Source organism: Desmodus rotundus, chromosome 3 (assembly GCF_022682495.2).
Source record: "Desmodus rotundus isolate HL8 chromosome 3, HLdesRot8A.1, whole genome shotgun sequence".
NCBI classification, from domain to species: Eukaryota; Metazoa; Chordata; class Mammalia; order Chiroptera; family Phyllostomidae; genus Desmodus; species Desmodus rotundus.
Window position 1 is genome coordinate 201416546 of NC_071389.1, and position 15027 is coordinate 201431572.

Consider the following 15027-nt stretch of genomic DNA (forward strand, 5'->3'; position numbering starts at 1 on the left):
AGGACTTGGGGGCTCCCATGGCCACCAGCCGTTCTGACCTGGGTGGGAGGGCACTGTGGTCAGGATACAAGGGAGTGAACCACTCTGCCACGCTCATCTCAGGGCTCTGTCTGGAAAGTGAAGGCCCTGAGGACTGGGGTACTGAGCTTCACGGCTTTACCCCTAAAGCCGGTCAGCACAGAGTCCCTGGCAGTGTGTCCTCTGTCCCCCCACTTCTGCCGTCCCAGAAGCTGGTTAGAGTGGACACGGCCCTATCCCTCAGGGCGAGCAGTCTCAGCCGTGCCCGCTGCGCCTGCGGGGCAGGCTGGCCTGCTGCCGTTTGCCAGGGGAAGTCTCCATCACGTCCTGTCTGCACTGCTCCCAGGCTGCGGGGCAGCACTGGACGGCTGTCAGTGCGACGGCCCACAGAGCTGGAGGCTTACTCTTGGGTCTTTTACAGGACGAGGTTGCTAGCTCTTGGGCTGCGCTCCCTCTCTGTTGCATTTTTACCATTCAGCCACAGGCTGCTTGTTGCGGGTGAGGCACGAGGTCACAGCTGTGTGTGAAAGGGGTTGTGCAGCCCACCGTCGCTTCAGCGGGTGGAGAACGTGGCTCGAGCATGGGCCTCAAGTGACAGGCACACAGGTTCTTTGTGCCTCGTAGGTTTGCGTGTGTTGAGGAGACGGTCAAACCCTGTGCGCTGCTGACCGTCTTTCAGGAGGAGGTCACATCCGCACTGACAGCTGTCTGGGGCTGCTCGCCGCCGGTCCCGACGCCAGTGTTTGCCACCGGAGGGGCTCTGGGTGCAACCGGAAACACATCTGCTCCTGACCATCCCGCGGTCCCTTGTTGGAACCGAGTGCCAAACGGCTCATTCCCCTGGCTGTAGGTGACATCTGGGGCAGGAAACTTCATTTCTCTGGTTGCTCATAATAAACAGCCATTTGTGTAAGCCTCCGGAACTCATTTTAGTGAACAAATGCTGTTGTATGTTAATAAAATGCTGTTCTTTACTTAAAGTTCAAATTTCCTCTACTTCTGTGAGGCTGCAGCTGGTATCAGATCGAGAACTGTTCAGACCAGGGAGAAAATACTTTTTAAAAGAGCTTTTTGAAGACATGAAGGAGCACACACACGTTTTGGGAAGCACAGCCCTAGGGAGGGGTCCTTGGAGGAAGGCAAGTTCTCTGTTCACAAGTCCTCTGGGTGCATTTGCTGGTGTGCAGAGGCGGCAGGCAGAGCAGGCAGCAGTGACCCACAGAGACACCAGCCAGGACTCCAACTCCCAACGTCTTGGAGAAGAGGATGCCTCGGGAGGGCTGTGTCCTGTGCACCTCCCCGGGGACAGGTGCTGGTCCCTGTGAGGGGCTCGTGTGCAAGACAAGAAGCTGAGAAGTTAAGTGGGCACCCTGTGCAGAGAGACAACCACATTCCGGTACCTGCCCGCAAGGGGACCCCAGGGTTCCAGGGACAGACCCGCTGTCACGAAGCCTGAAACAGCTGCATCACTGACCTCGGGCACATCACGATGGCCTGCCCTGTCCACCTCACAGAATGCTGAAGTCTCACAGCTTCAAGGAAAGACTTGGAGGGCAAATTGCAGTTAATTCCGGTCAATCTGAGCTCTCAGCAGAGTAGCAGCCACTCATCCCCACACCCAGCCAGGCAGCTGTGCGTGTTCTTGGAACAGCCCGCACACCGTGCCACTGCCAGAGCGGGCAAGGAGGACCGTGCCCTCCACGTAACGCGGATCTATGCTGATTGCTGCTGCCGACCACAGAGGCACAGAGAGGTAGGCCGCCGTGTCGCTGTCCCTCCCTTTCCACGGAAGTGGCCTTATCACCGCTTCTACCACCCCACCCCTGCAACACCTCTACATAACCCTGTTCGCCTTTCAGGAGGCAGACATTCAAGACAAACTGCATAGACGGGGAAAAAGAAAGTGAAGTGTATGCCCAAGGAAAGGCACAGACAAAAACCTATGAAGAAATTAAGTTTATGCAAAGGCTGATCCTCAGCACAGAGGTGGCCTACATAGTAACACAAAAACGCTAACGTCAAAGCGCAAACTCCAGAAGGGGAGGAGTCTGACCCCCAGAGGTGTCCCATCACCACCACACTGTCCCATCACCACATTCCAATGCACACTTTCAACAGATAATCCCACGTCGTAAAGGGGAACAGGAGGGTATGTGCTACTCAAAGAAAACAAATCAACAGCAACTGTTCCTGAGAAAGACCCGATGGCGGAGCCACTAGACAAAGACTAAACAACTGTTTTAAAGACATTTAAGGATCTAAGGGAAGACCAGCACAAAGTCGGGAGAATAAAGCGTAAAAAAATGAAAATATTAAGGAAAAGGAACCCTGAAAAGCAAAAGAAATTTGTAGCTGAAAAGAACACATGAAATGGAACATTCACTAGAAGTACTGAAAGGCGGATTCAAGCAGAAAGAAGGAGATCCTCAAACTTGAAGACAGGACAGTTTAAAATGCTGAGTCTGAGGAACAGAAAGAAAAGAAGAACAAAGGAAAGCGAACAGAGTCTCAGAGACCTGTGGGGCATCGAGAAGTGAACCCACACGCACACTGTGGGAGTCCCAAAAGGAGAAGGGAGGGAGAAAGGGGCAGTGAGCGTGCAAACATATAATGAGCTAAAATTTCCCAAATTTGATGAAATGCATTAATAAAAACATCCATTAAGCTCAGGGAACGTGAAGTAAGATGACCTCAAAAAGGCCCACACTGAGACACGCTGTATAACTGAATTGTCAAAAGACAGGATCTTGAAGGCATCAGTAGAAAGGATTTGTCACACACCAAGTAATTACCAGTAAGACGAGCACATTTCTCATCACAAACCTTGGAAACTAAAAGACAGCGGGCAAATATTTTCAAAGGGCTAAAAAGAACTGTCAACCAAGAATAGTATATCTAGTAAAACTTCCTTCAAAAGTGAGGGATAGCCCTGGCTCGTGTGGCTCAGTGGATTGAGTGCTGGCCTGCGAACCAAAAGGTTGCCGGTTCGATTCCCAGTCAGGACACATGCCGGGGTTGCAGGCCAGGTCCCCAGTAGAGGGCGCATGAGAGGCAACCACACATTGATGTTTACCTCCCTCTCTCTCTTCCTCCCTTCCGCTCTCTAAATAAATAAAATCTTTAAAAACACAAAAAGCGAGGGATAAATTAAGACATTCCCAGATAAGCAAAAGACGACGGGGGTTTGTGACCACTAGACCTGCCCCGCCAGAAATGCTCGGGGGGAGCTGGGCGCTGGGCTGACGTGACAGGCCAGGACGCGGGACACCAACACGTGAGGAAATACGCAGGCAAATACAAACACTAGCTGCATTGTAACAATGCTGTGTAACTCCCCTTTCTCTTTTCTGCCTGACTTTTATTAAAACTCCTGACTTCTGGTTTGGGGTTCCTTATATAGGACCTTGCACGATGCCACTCCGTCCTACCAGCAAAAAGCAGAAAAATTGAAAAGTCCGCACCTCTTCTTGGATCTGTAAGACAAGGGAGGATGCAGGACAGGCCCCTGCTCTCAAGGGTGGCGCCACAGGCAAACACTAGACGCCGAGGCTTCCTGCAGCAGAGACGCACAGGCGGAAACTGCCGGGGGAGCTGGGAGGGGCCCGGGGTCCCCGACCCGTAAGCAATGAATTTCTAGAGGCTCAGCACAGACTTGGCTGCAAGTTAACACCAGGGAGACCCAGCGTAGAGTGACCACCTTATGGGGAGATTTTCCTCCAGAAGCACGAGCAGGTTCCCACGGTAAGTATCAGAGACAAATTCACTTGTGTTTCCAGGAGAAAGGGAGAGAAGCCATTCAAAAGACACCAGAGCCCTCTATTTTTCTTCCTTCTCCTAATTTTTTCTTTTTCTTCAGAACACTCTGTTTTTAACAAGGACTGCCCTCCTTGCAAACTACCACAACTGATGGGCGAAGGGAAATACCCAGCTCCTGCCCCCTCCAGCCATCTGTCGCAGGCCAGGGGGAGTGGAAAACTGAGAGACTCCTGTGAAGGTGGCAGAGCAGAGACACAGACTTCACTGATGACTGAGCCTAATCGTAGGACCACAGAGCAGTCCCCTCCCCACACCTCCCCACCATGTCACTAAGGCCTGCTGACGGCAGCTCCTTTCACCCGGCGCCGGGCACCACAGGAAGCAAAGCAGACTGAGGAGGTGAGAGCAAACCCTGGCAACACCAGATGCGGGCAAGGGACCGGGGCAGCAGGAACCCCACTCACCTGCTGGTGGGCACGCACATGGGGCAGCCACTGTGGACGGCAAACTGTCAGTTTCTTACAAAACTAAGCACGCTCTTCACCCTTCGATCAGCAGGCATGCTCCTGGGTATCTGCCCAAAGGAGCTGGAAACGTACGTGCACCCTAACACCCGCACGTGGACGTTTAAAGTGGCTTTATTTGTGATCGCAAAAACTTGATGCAGAAGTTCAGATGTGACTTCAAGTATCTAAAGAGCCCCACCCCCCCCACTGAACAAAACACAACCCAAACCGACGAGAAGTGTGCACGTGAAAACGAAACTACAGGGGCAGCGAGAGAAGAGGAGGCTGCACTCCTGCACGGGAAAGAGACACTCGTAGACGTGACAACCTCCAGTGAACACTCCTGCCAAGACACATGGGGAAGTCACTGGCAACATGCTCTGTAATACCCTGCGAATGGAAGGGCGTTTAGAGCGTGAGTGAAAATGACCAAAAATCCAAAGGAGAGCAGACAAGAAATGACCGGGCCACTTACAGCAGAGAGAGCCCTTCGAGCTGGGAGAAGATACCAACGTCTCCCCTCAGGGGAGGAGGCGCACAGCCACCGGGAGACACCAGCACTCCCTGGCAGAGCGGGAGGCTGACAGGGCTGGGCAGACGCTGTCGGCCCCGGGCTTCCGCATGGACAGGAGGCTGGCCCGACCGAGCCAAGCTCACGCGCGCCACCCCTGACCCAGCACCCGCCTCTAGGAACTTGCCTCGAAGATGCCCCTGGAACTGTATGAAAGTACAAAAGCGTACGGCTAGTTGTTGCAGCATCGTTTGAAGTTTGAAAATACTGCCAACCTCCTAAATGCCCACCCCTAGGGGACAGAAGAAATGGCTGCCCACACAGCACAGGGCTGCGCATCCCAGTCACGAGAGCTCCCCGGGGGCAGGCAGCCCACCTGCAGGTGCTCCAGGGGAGCAGGACACAGAACGCTGCCACTGGCGTGACTAGAGGAGGCGTTTGCTCGCCTTCACAGAGGACAGCACCAAGCGGACCACCCGAAACCACGGCATGGACCAGAAACGGGGTGGGGTGGGAAGCGTCCCTGCACAGACTTTGCCCAGGCCCTTTGCCCAGGCCCGACCCGAAGACTGAAAGCGCGCAGCACGCACGAACCCAGCGACAAGTCAAAGGGAAAGCACAGCCACCACCAAGGGGGGACTGATCCGAGGACAGGGCCTGACCACGAACCCCAAGGTGTGTGCGCCGCAGCGAAGGGTGCAGACACCCCAGCTCTGTCGGTGGGTCGTTCCCACAGCAGTAAGGCAAAGCAGTTCCCCAACTGGTCACCCTGCCGAGCAAACTCGCTGCTATTTCTGGGTCCAGGTCCCCATGTGGGAGCTGGGACAGATGTGGACCGGGGTGGTGGAACTGTGCGTGTCAGCGCGCGGTGTGATTTGTACACGCGGCTGTGCGTGTGTGTAGCCCCCATCCTCCTAGCTCCGTCCACAGCAAGGGCCTGGAAGCGGACCTCCCCGGCAGTAGCGAGCATATTCTGCACCAGCCCTCGGTCTGCGAAACCGTTCCCCACCAAAAGGAGCCCCCAGAGAAAACAGCGGGCTGCAGGGCGGGGACACAGGCCAGGGGGAGTGTGGGTGTGCCGAGTGGGAAAGTGCCCCAGGAATTAACAGTGACGGGACTGAGCAGCCGGGCAGGCCCCAGGGCGAGCCCTGCACACTCGGAACACCAAGGTAAGTAGGTGCGGTGACTCTCAGGCCCTAGGCTCCAGCCAGCAACCCGTGCACACGCGACAATCGGCTCGACATCTGAATGCCGAGAAGTGACCGGCTGAGTGGGAGATGCCAATCGCAGGTGAACAGCAAGCACCGGCGACGCACAGGGAAATGGGGCCGCGTGGGACCTCACACACATGAGCGCCCAGTGCCAACTGGCAGGCGCGGGGGCCCCACACAGGCCGCTGGGACCACTGTCAGCAGGTGCCGCACTGGGGACAGCTGCAAGAGGTCCTGGTCTGAAGGGGCTGCAGACTGTAGGTCACCGTCACTGTGGGGAAGGCACAGCAGCGAGATGCCTTTCCCAGGGCACACCAGGCACGCAGCAGGCAACGGCCCCTCGAACACGCAGACAGGAATAGCTTGTCTTTATGCATGTGTGTGGGGGGCACGTGTATGCACACGTGTGCACTGCTCTCTGCAACGACTCACGTCAGACACACTTGGGCTGCTTAGTAAACGAGGTTCAGCAAATCAGAAAAGTGCCAAAATCATCACTTAAAAATAAAACCTAGGTTAAGGCACTCTCTGGGAGTACCACGTACATAAGACCACTGGTAAGAAAAGATTTACAAATTTTAATTCTCGTTCCGTTTGAACACCTGGGCATGCTGAAATGCCCCCGAAGTGGAGCCTGTCCCCTGACTGCGAAGGGCGGCTGGCAGCAGCTCAGGAGTAGCCTGCTGTCCCTCCGACTGTGCCCGGGCCCCCTCGCTCTCGCTAGCAGTGTGCGCATGGCCGTGGGGCCGGCGCTTGGGCATGGTGGTGGGTAGGCTCCGCCTGCCCCTCAGAGCCGGCAGGAAGCACGTCGTGGCCCCAGGGTTGTTTCCCTGTGCTGTCTCCTGCCAGACGCTGCTGGAGCCCAGGGGACAGTTTGGTCCCCTCAGGAAGGCCTCAGGAGTCTCTCCAGAAGCACCAGCTTTGTCTGCAGGTTGACGCTGAAGGGGGGCAGCCTGGTCAGGTTCAGACTCACCCCAGTGGTGCCCGCCACCCTGGCCAGCACCCGGTGTGTGTCCCTGTAGAGGGCCAGGTGCCCGGGCGCCGCCTCCACGAGCAGGTGCGTGTAGGCCAGCATGCGCTCCGACCCCGGCCGCACGTCCTCCCTCTTCTCGTACCTGCAAGGCAGGAGCGTGCACGTGCCTGCACCTCAGCCCCACCCCGGCTCCCCACCCGGGCGCCCCGGGAGAAGGGCCGCCAGCGCGCCTGTAGTCCCGTCCCGAAGGGAACACACCTCCAGGCGCTGTTGACCTCCAAAAACCGGGACACGCCTGTCTGCGCGGCAGCCACGTCGATGTGCAGGACGACGTCTGTGGAAAACCACGGGTGCTCGGTTAGACCGCAGCCGGGCGCCTCTGGCCCTCGCTGCGGCTGGCCCCCAGACCCAGCACCCACCTGTCTGGGGGGGCACCAGCTCATGCAACCTCTGCATGGCCACGCCCCCGGGGTAGTTGAAGTGGGACACGTACAGGGCCGTGGCCGAGTAGGCGGCGTTCACCACGAGGTGCCCTATCACGAGGAGGGACCCCGCTTTGTACAGCCAAGACTTCCGGTAGTTGTTCAGTCTGGGGAGAGAGCAGCGTGGTGGGTGGGAAGTACGTGACAGCACCGGTGGGAGAAACGGCCTGGGAACACAGACCGGCCGGTCGCCTTCGCTGTGTCGCAAGTTTAATCACCAAGTAGGTGGATAAGTTACTAGAGAAAGTGGATAAAATCACCTAAAAACTTTTCTCTGTGAAACTCCACCCAAGCCGACAATTTAAAGTTGCTGTTAGATTTGGAAACACTCCGAGTTCTGACTCTGACCGGAGCACAGCCGGCAGGCCAAGTGCCGAACTCTGCCGGGTGTGTATGAGATGCCGACCGGACGCGGAGGAGCAGAGGCCACGCCGGAGACCGTGAGGCCCACAGAGAGAGAATGAGGCACCTCGGTGTCCGTCAGCTTCAGAACTCGTGCGCCCTGTACTTGTCGGTTTTCGGCGCTCACCACGAGTTCTGGAACAAATCGATGATGAGTACCAAGGTGCCGCTGCCTGGTCCTTTGCAGAGGGTGCTGGCCCGTCAACTCCGGGGACCCTTGAGCAGGCCGGGCAGGCCCTGCTGAGCTCTTCTCAACTAGGACTTGACCAATGGGGCCTGCAGACCCTCGGCATAACGCCGTCACTCCCCACAGGTCAAGGTGGCACCCTGAGAGAGCCCAGCCCCTCGGGCGGCTGCCTGAGGGAGCCCCACACTGCCAGCACTCACGTGTTTTCCAGCCACGCCTGGTGGTGGGGAGGCGGCCCTGGACCATGCACAGGCAGAAAGCTCGCAAGTGTAAGTCCTGTCCTGCCCTTTGAGACGCAAACCCACCACCCAAACTTTCACCCCAAGACCCAGAATTAATGTTCACGAAGTAACTCTGCTGCGTGCGTCCCTGTGGGAGGGGAGGGACCTGGTGCGCCACCGCCTGCCTCCTGCCACCTATAGCCTGTCGTCTCCGGCCCCCGACTCACCCGATCTCCCCCACACGCCAGGCCTCCGGCTGGGGAGGATGAGGTCAGGGCCCCGGCACCTTCCCCTCACTTAGGGCTTTGGGGAGACGGGGCATCCCGTGTGCTCGCAGCCCCGGCTGTGCTGGTCTGATGCCCGAGTTCTGTGCCCTCAGTCCCCTCCCTCCGAGTCCCCCAGGGTGAGCCAGCCTGCTGCTCTGAGCGTCCTGCCCCCAAGTGACCAAGCCCCGAACACTCAGCACGGCCGTGTGCAGATAAGCGTGAGATGCACGTCCACATCAACTGAAGACACAGACGGGCCAGGCCCAGCCACCGCCAGTGCGTGGCCCATCCTGACCGGGCCCTGGCCCGGCAGCCACTGCCGTGGAAACGGCCAGGGCTGCCCTGCTTCCCTTGAGAAGTGACGCAGCACGTGGAGGGGCCGGAAGCAGTGCCAGCACTCACAGGTAGGCGCAGCCCCGGGCGGCCACGGCGTTGAGCAGGGGGAAGGTGTAGATGATGAAGCGCAGCTCTTTGTGCGGGAGCAGTGAGTACAGGCCCACGGAGCCCAGGGCCGGCAGCAGCAGCGCCAGGGCCCTTCTGTCCACGAGGCCCAGGGGCACGAAGAGCAGGCTGCCGCCCAGGCCGCGGGGCAGGGCCGAGTAGAAGTACCACAGCAGAGGCGACGTCTGGGTGGGAGGGTTAAGGAGGCCATGGGTCAACGAGGCACCGGCCCCCTCAGTCCGGCTCAGGCCAGGAGCACACGGAAGACACGGCCCTGACAGGTGTCCCTGCCCGGGAAGCCCGGGACCCCCCTCACCCGTGGCCAGAGGCCAGGACCTAGCGTGAGCACCAGCATGGAGTCCAGCAGATGGTGACCTAGGCTGCGCAGGGCCTCGACCTGCCCATCCTTTCCTCTCTGTGAAGACGACTCCCCAAGGCGATGGGCTCCCTGGGCACTCAGTGTTTGTCCTGCAACTGTGCTTAAGCCCACGAGAAGATGCTAGGAAGCGGAGCATCACAGGGCCACCAGAGAAGCTGGGGCTCCCAAAGCAAGGCAGCATGCCCACAGGGCAGGCAGGACACTGCTGTGGGGATGCCCCCAGACTGCGCCTGCTGGCACCTCCCCGGGTGGATGGGGTGCTCCTGGCACTCTGGCAGCTGCAGCAGCCGCCACGCACCCTCAGTGTACCTGTCAGGCCCCGTCTCATGTCCCCGTCAGGTGGGCACTCTGCCAGGCAGGCCGTCCCACAGCCACAGGTAAAGGATACCCCCCAGTTGGAGCTTTTGTTCTGGATGATGTTGTACCAAAGCACCATTCCTTCTGGCCACACGAGGTAGCGCCAGAAATAGGAGTCTACAGCCACCGTCAGCCCTGACAAAGGGAAACAGGGTCCTCAGGGGCGAATGCAGCACCTGGAAGCTCAGGCTGACACTCAGGCAGCCCGAGTCCTAGATCACAGGCCAGTGTCCCCACAGAGCTGCCTTGTCAGCTCAGACACTGCGCGCCACCAGCTACGTGGGCAGGAGCTGGTGTGTTGGGGCCTCGGTCCCCAGGAGCACCACCCCGTGGGGTCCCGTGACCTGGCAGCAGGAGGAGGGCAGCGCCTCGTGGGGACACTCGGGCAGCACAGAAAGGAGAGCCGCGTGAAGACATTCTAATGCTGCTCACGGTTCACACAACTTTGTTTGATGCCCAAAACCCAAACCCTCCCAACTTCTTTTCGTGTCTGTGAAATGAGACCAAACGCCACCTCCGGCCGGGAGGGCTGCACACCGACTCACCGAGGCAGAGCAGGCCGGCGGGCACGGCGCAGCGCAGGGCCTTGGCCACGGTCAGTCGCCGGGTGCAGAGCAGCAGCAGCAGCACGAGGCCCAGGAGCAGGCTCAGCTCGGCCCTGAAGACCAGGATGGCCAGTGCCGAGAGCCAGATGAAGCGGGCCCACCTCCGCTGCAGCCAGGCCGTGAGGGCCAGCAGCGCTGTGAACACGGCAAGATGCAGGTGTTTGCTTCTCCCGAAAAAGCCACGCTGAACCCCTGGGAAATGGCAAACCCTGCCCAGCCCGTGAGGGCCAGCTCCACCCAGGAGGTCCTGCCCAGGCCACAGCCTGGACCCTGGAGGCTGTGTCCAGCCACCTGGGCCATATCTTGGAGCCTCAGGCACCCCACACGGAGCGCCCACCTTGGCCGACCTCCACTCCAGTACCACCAGACTCCGAACCCATGCCATCCTTGACCTCCCTGGGGTCCCTCCTGTCTGCCTGGGGCACCTGCAGAGCACCCAGAGTGAGCTGCCCGTCTGCCCCAGAACCCTCCCAGGTGCATCTTTTGTGGAAAAGGGCACCTCGACCCAGCCGAGAACGGGCAACACTTCCTGTCGCAAGTCGTCCTGTCACCGGGCTTTTCCACAACACCCCGTGGGGGCAGCTATCGTCAGGCCCCCACTCACCTGTCACCTGGCAGGGGTGCCCTGAGTCCAGTGGGAGGCGTGGGACCACCGAGGGGCATGCCCGGCAGCTACGTACCCACAGGCAGGGCCAGCACGTTGGGGAGCATCCGTGTGCAGTAGAACATCAGGTGGAACTGCGTGGCCGTCACCCAGCAGAACACGGAGGCCGCCATGGCCCCAAACTGCCGCTGCACTTCTTTTTGCAAAGTCCAGAGTCCAGAAACCACTCCGAGTCCGAGGACCGCTCTGACTGAACAAGGACGGTGACCCATATGTTACCAGCAGGCCAAGCGGGTCTCTGACACCGTGACGTGCAGCGGTCAGCGAGTGACCAGGTGACAGTGACACAACCTGAAAGGGCTCGGTGTTAAAAACAGCCTGGGCGTGGGGGACAGATGGACCCCAGGGCTTCCTTGGAACTGTGAAGCCCTGGACAGGGCAGGCAGTGTCCGTCCCAGCGTGACCCGCCCGGCACTTGCACCAGAGGCCCCCACAGGGCTGTGACAGCCCAGGGCTCCCTGGCGTCCCCCATGACCGGCTCAGCCTGTCTAGCTGCCCGGTGTGGCGGTGGGCTGCTCTCCTAAGCTGCCCCTCAGAGAGCCCCGCCGCTCCTCCGCAGGGTCTGACTCCAGCACAGCTCGCCATGAGAGCATTTGCGTCTGTTGGGGAAACGTGGAAACGGTGGGTTTGGATGCAGAGAAAAAGTGCCAAAGTGGAAAGACGGTGGTCCCTGGCTAGAAAGTGAGGTTGCAGAGCTCTCTACAGTGAACTTTTGAATTTGGGCCCCAAGAAAAATCCAGAAGGATCTGCACAAGCAACCTCTGAGCAGGAAGGTGCCAACACCTCATTTCAGTCTCAGGAGGCGCTCAGTTCCGCCCCAGGTCACAGCCCAGAGAGGGCCGGGCCCAACTTTGACAATGCTCGGAACCGCCACAGCGAGGGGCCCAGCACAGCCAGGACCCGCAGGCGGCCACCACTGAAGGAGCCTCCAGGTGGCCGACTGTGGCCGCCAGACCTCACGACGGTTCTTCTGTCCCCACTGGAAGACCCCTGTCCTCACCTATCAGCTGAGAATAGAACTTGGATGAGCCCAGCAGCGAGAGCACGCAGACCGCAGGGCTGGACAGCACGGCGATCACCACTGGCCCGAGGAATGTCCTGGGGACCACGCCTGGGAACTCCAGGTGGTCGTACTGCGGGGAGAGGGAGAGGTCAGCAGAGGCCCCGGGACCCGGGGGGGACGTGGTCACAGGTGCCAGGCTCACCTGCTGCACCTCCAGCCGGTGGTACAGCAGGTCGTGCACGGCCTGCAGGCTGAAGCTCTCCTCCACTTTGGTGTAGGGGCAGGCGGCCAGGTGGACGGCCGCCACGGCGACCAGCAGGCCCAGCCCCTGGCGCTGCCTGCCCAAGCCCAGCAGCCTCTTCCCAGACATCCTGGGCTTCACCTTCACGCCCCGTCCATCACCAGCCATCATCGTCATCCGTCATCAGCACTGCCACGCTGGGGGCATCTCGCAGCAAGAATGGAGACCACCCTTCCAAAAATCACACTCCTGGGAGATGTGGGGGAAGGGGAAGCAGGAATGCTTGCTGCAACTTCTGTAAGCCTACAAATACACGAAAACAGAGCTTTCACGAAAACACGCTTGAGCAGCGTTCTCATGGTGACTGGCTACCTTACGCGAGGCTGGGTGAGCGTTTCTCCACCAAGGAAGACTTCGGTGGCTGACGCTGAGCTCAGCCCTGCGTGTAGCCCGGCCCCCGAGGGCGGGACACCCATGGTCCCGCTCCAGTCTGGGCAGGGGCTGTGAGGCAGCAGCACAGAAAGGGGCCTCTGCGCCCACCCGGCTGCCTTCTCAACGGCCGGTGGGGAGACGTATGGAGCCCCTGGTGGCACCAAGCTGGTCGTGAATGTGAATACATGGGTGGGGAAAAAGGGTGTTGTGTCCTTTGAGGGACTGGGATAGATGTGCCTGCAATGGACCACCCAGACACCAACAGGCGATTGGGGGGTGCATGCAAGTGTCCAGTCAGCCCCCGCCTGGAAGACCTAGACCTGTCAAATGGGGGGAGGAAAGGCAGCAACTCCTTCTCTGTGTTTTGGGCTTTTCTTTAAGCAGGTCTGATTTTATTTGGTCAAAGCCAGAAGGGACGGAAGAAAAAGGCACGTCCCATGGCGCTGTTCGTTATGTTTTAAGGACTCTGCACTCTCCCAAGACAGCAGGTGGGGCCTCAAAAAGTGAGGAAAACCTGTAGGTGAGAGGGGCCAGGAGTTGGCCGGATTTGGTCAAGGTGGCAGTGAGGCGGGGGGAGGCAAGGGGAACAGGCTGTCACAATCAAAACCACCCAAAACACAGCAAACCACCCCAAAACACAGCGCCCTTTAGAAGTGACTTGGTTTCCCCTTCCAAACACAAAACACCCCATGGGAAAAGGTGCTGCTACGTCACCTCCCTCCTTCTAAAACGTAAGCTCCTGAAGTGCAGGGTTTTTCCGGTTTGTTTCCGCCCCCCTGCGCCCGCAGCACCCTCAGCAAGGACAATGGACCCTGGTCACCGTACAAGGTGCAGAAACGTGCTGGATGGGAGGCGCCTTCGACTGCCCCACTGCGGGTTTATATCCCGTGCGCAGGGCCATTTGGCTGACTCACCACTGCGTCAGCAGAGCCTGGCACATAGTAGGTGCTCAACAAACTAACTGGAGGAATTTGATAAAAAACTCCTAAGCGTGGATGTCGTCACCCCAGCAGCTTATGTTTTCACTGAGAATAGCTAATGCTTTAATCCCGGTGAGGCCAAGACCAGAGAACGTCCACGTGCTACTCTGTTTCTCTTACTGCTTCACAGGGGAAAAAAAAACGAGTTTAAGGACACAGGAAGCATCTACGTGGCCGAAATGCAGACACCGCTGCAGGGGGGCTGCAGGGCAGGGACCCGCCACACGTCACGGCTGTCTCTGTCCGCCTCGAACAGGCCTGTCCCCGCAGACCCTGCCCACAGCTCCACGCAGAGGATCCTTTCCCGTGTGCAGAACCCGGCCCCTGCCAGGCCCCAAGGCCTTCTCACCCACAGGACACTGTGGCCCAGGGCAGAAGCTGACAGCCAAGCCGCTCTTCTGGAAAGCACAGGCAGCACCCGGTCTCAGCCAGACGCTTCCGGGACCGTGGGATGACACGGGGCCCCAGCAGCACAGGACCCGGGGCCACCCCACCACCGGACACCAGAGGGTGGGTGACGCTCGTCCGCAGTGGTCCACCCGGCTCGGCAAGCACCCTCGGGCTAACACCGGCCGTTCTAGGGAACCACGGCATTGGGGCCAGGAATGGGCTCCCAGGGCCTCTGGGCCCCTCGATTCGGAATCTGCCGCCTCTACTGAAGCTGGTCAAATCCAAGTGTTAGCCCCTCGGCTGCAAACACAAACCAACCGGAGAGAATCAGGCCGGCTGCCAGCTAAACAGTGGAGAAAACTTGCTATCGTGTACACTTCTTCCTTCTGGCAGGTACGTCCTACTGGAACCCAGGTAGGGCTGTTCTTCGTGCTCCTCACCGAAACCACGGTTCCAGTGCCCCTCACCCGGGCACCCGCGGAAATGCGGGTTCCGGGGCCTCTCAAGACACTTCTTAGGCCCCAGGTGAGGAACCCGGCCCCAGGTGGAGAGGCCCGGCGGCTATCCCACGAAAACACGCACAGAAAGGCCGGAGAAGCGCAGCGCATGTTTCGGCTCGGGACCCCCACTGCCCACTCCGAGAGCCCCGGTCGCCGCAGCGCACGCTTACCACGCGCGCCCGCGGGGCCGTCCTCCTGAGCGCAGTTCCCTCAGCGGCACCTGCGGCCCCAGCTGCCCCCGGCCGGAAGAGGGGTAGCGGAAGCCAAGCTCGGAGGCGAAGACTTTGACCGAACCTAACATGGCCACCAAAACCTAGCCACCGTAGCGGCGGGCGCTCTCCTTGCCCGGAACAAAGATGGCCACCGCGGGCGCACGCGAGAGGCGTGCGCGAGGGGTGTGTTCCGACCTCCACTCTCCCCTTCCCATCTTTTCCCAGAGGGACGCTGACCCGGGACCTTCCTATTGGTCACTTCTCGTGGCGAGCTGTGATTGGGCCACATG

The 15027-nt window shown here is 59.5% G+C and overlaps 1 protein-coding gene across 1 annotated transcript; it reads right to left on the reverse strand.

Moving 5' to 3' along the window:
* Positions 1–6560: 6560 nt before the first annotated feature.
* Positions 6561–12443, reverse strand: ALG12 (ALG12 alpha-1,6-mannosyltransferase; the record flags this gene model as incomplete). Its single annotated transcript, XM_024579077.4, is given in 9 exon segments — positions 6561–7117; positions 7234–7309; positions 7395–7564; positions 8936–9159; positions 9742–9845; positions 10256–10450; positions 10996–11169; positions 11980–12112; positions 12185–12443. Coding segments are annotated over 9 exon segments (1524 nt in total). The 3' UTR covers positions 6561–6885.
* Positions 12444–15027: the final 2584 nt, after the last annotated feature.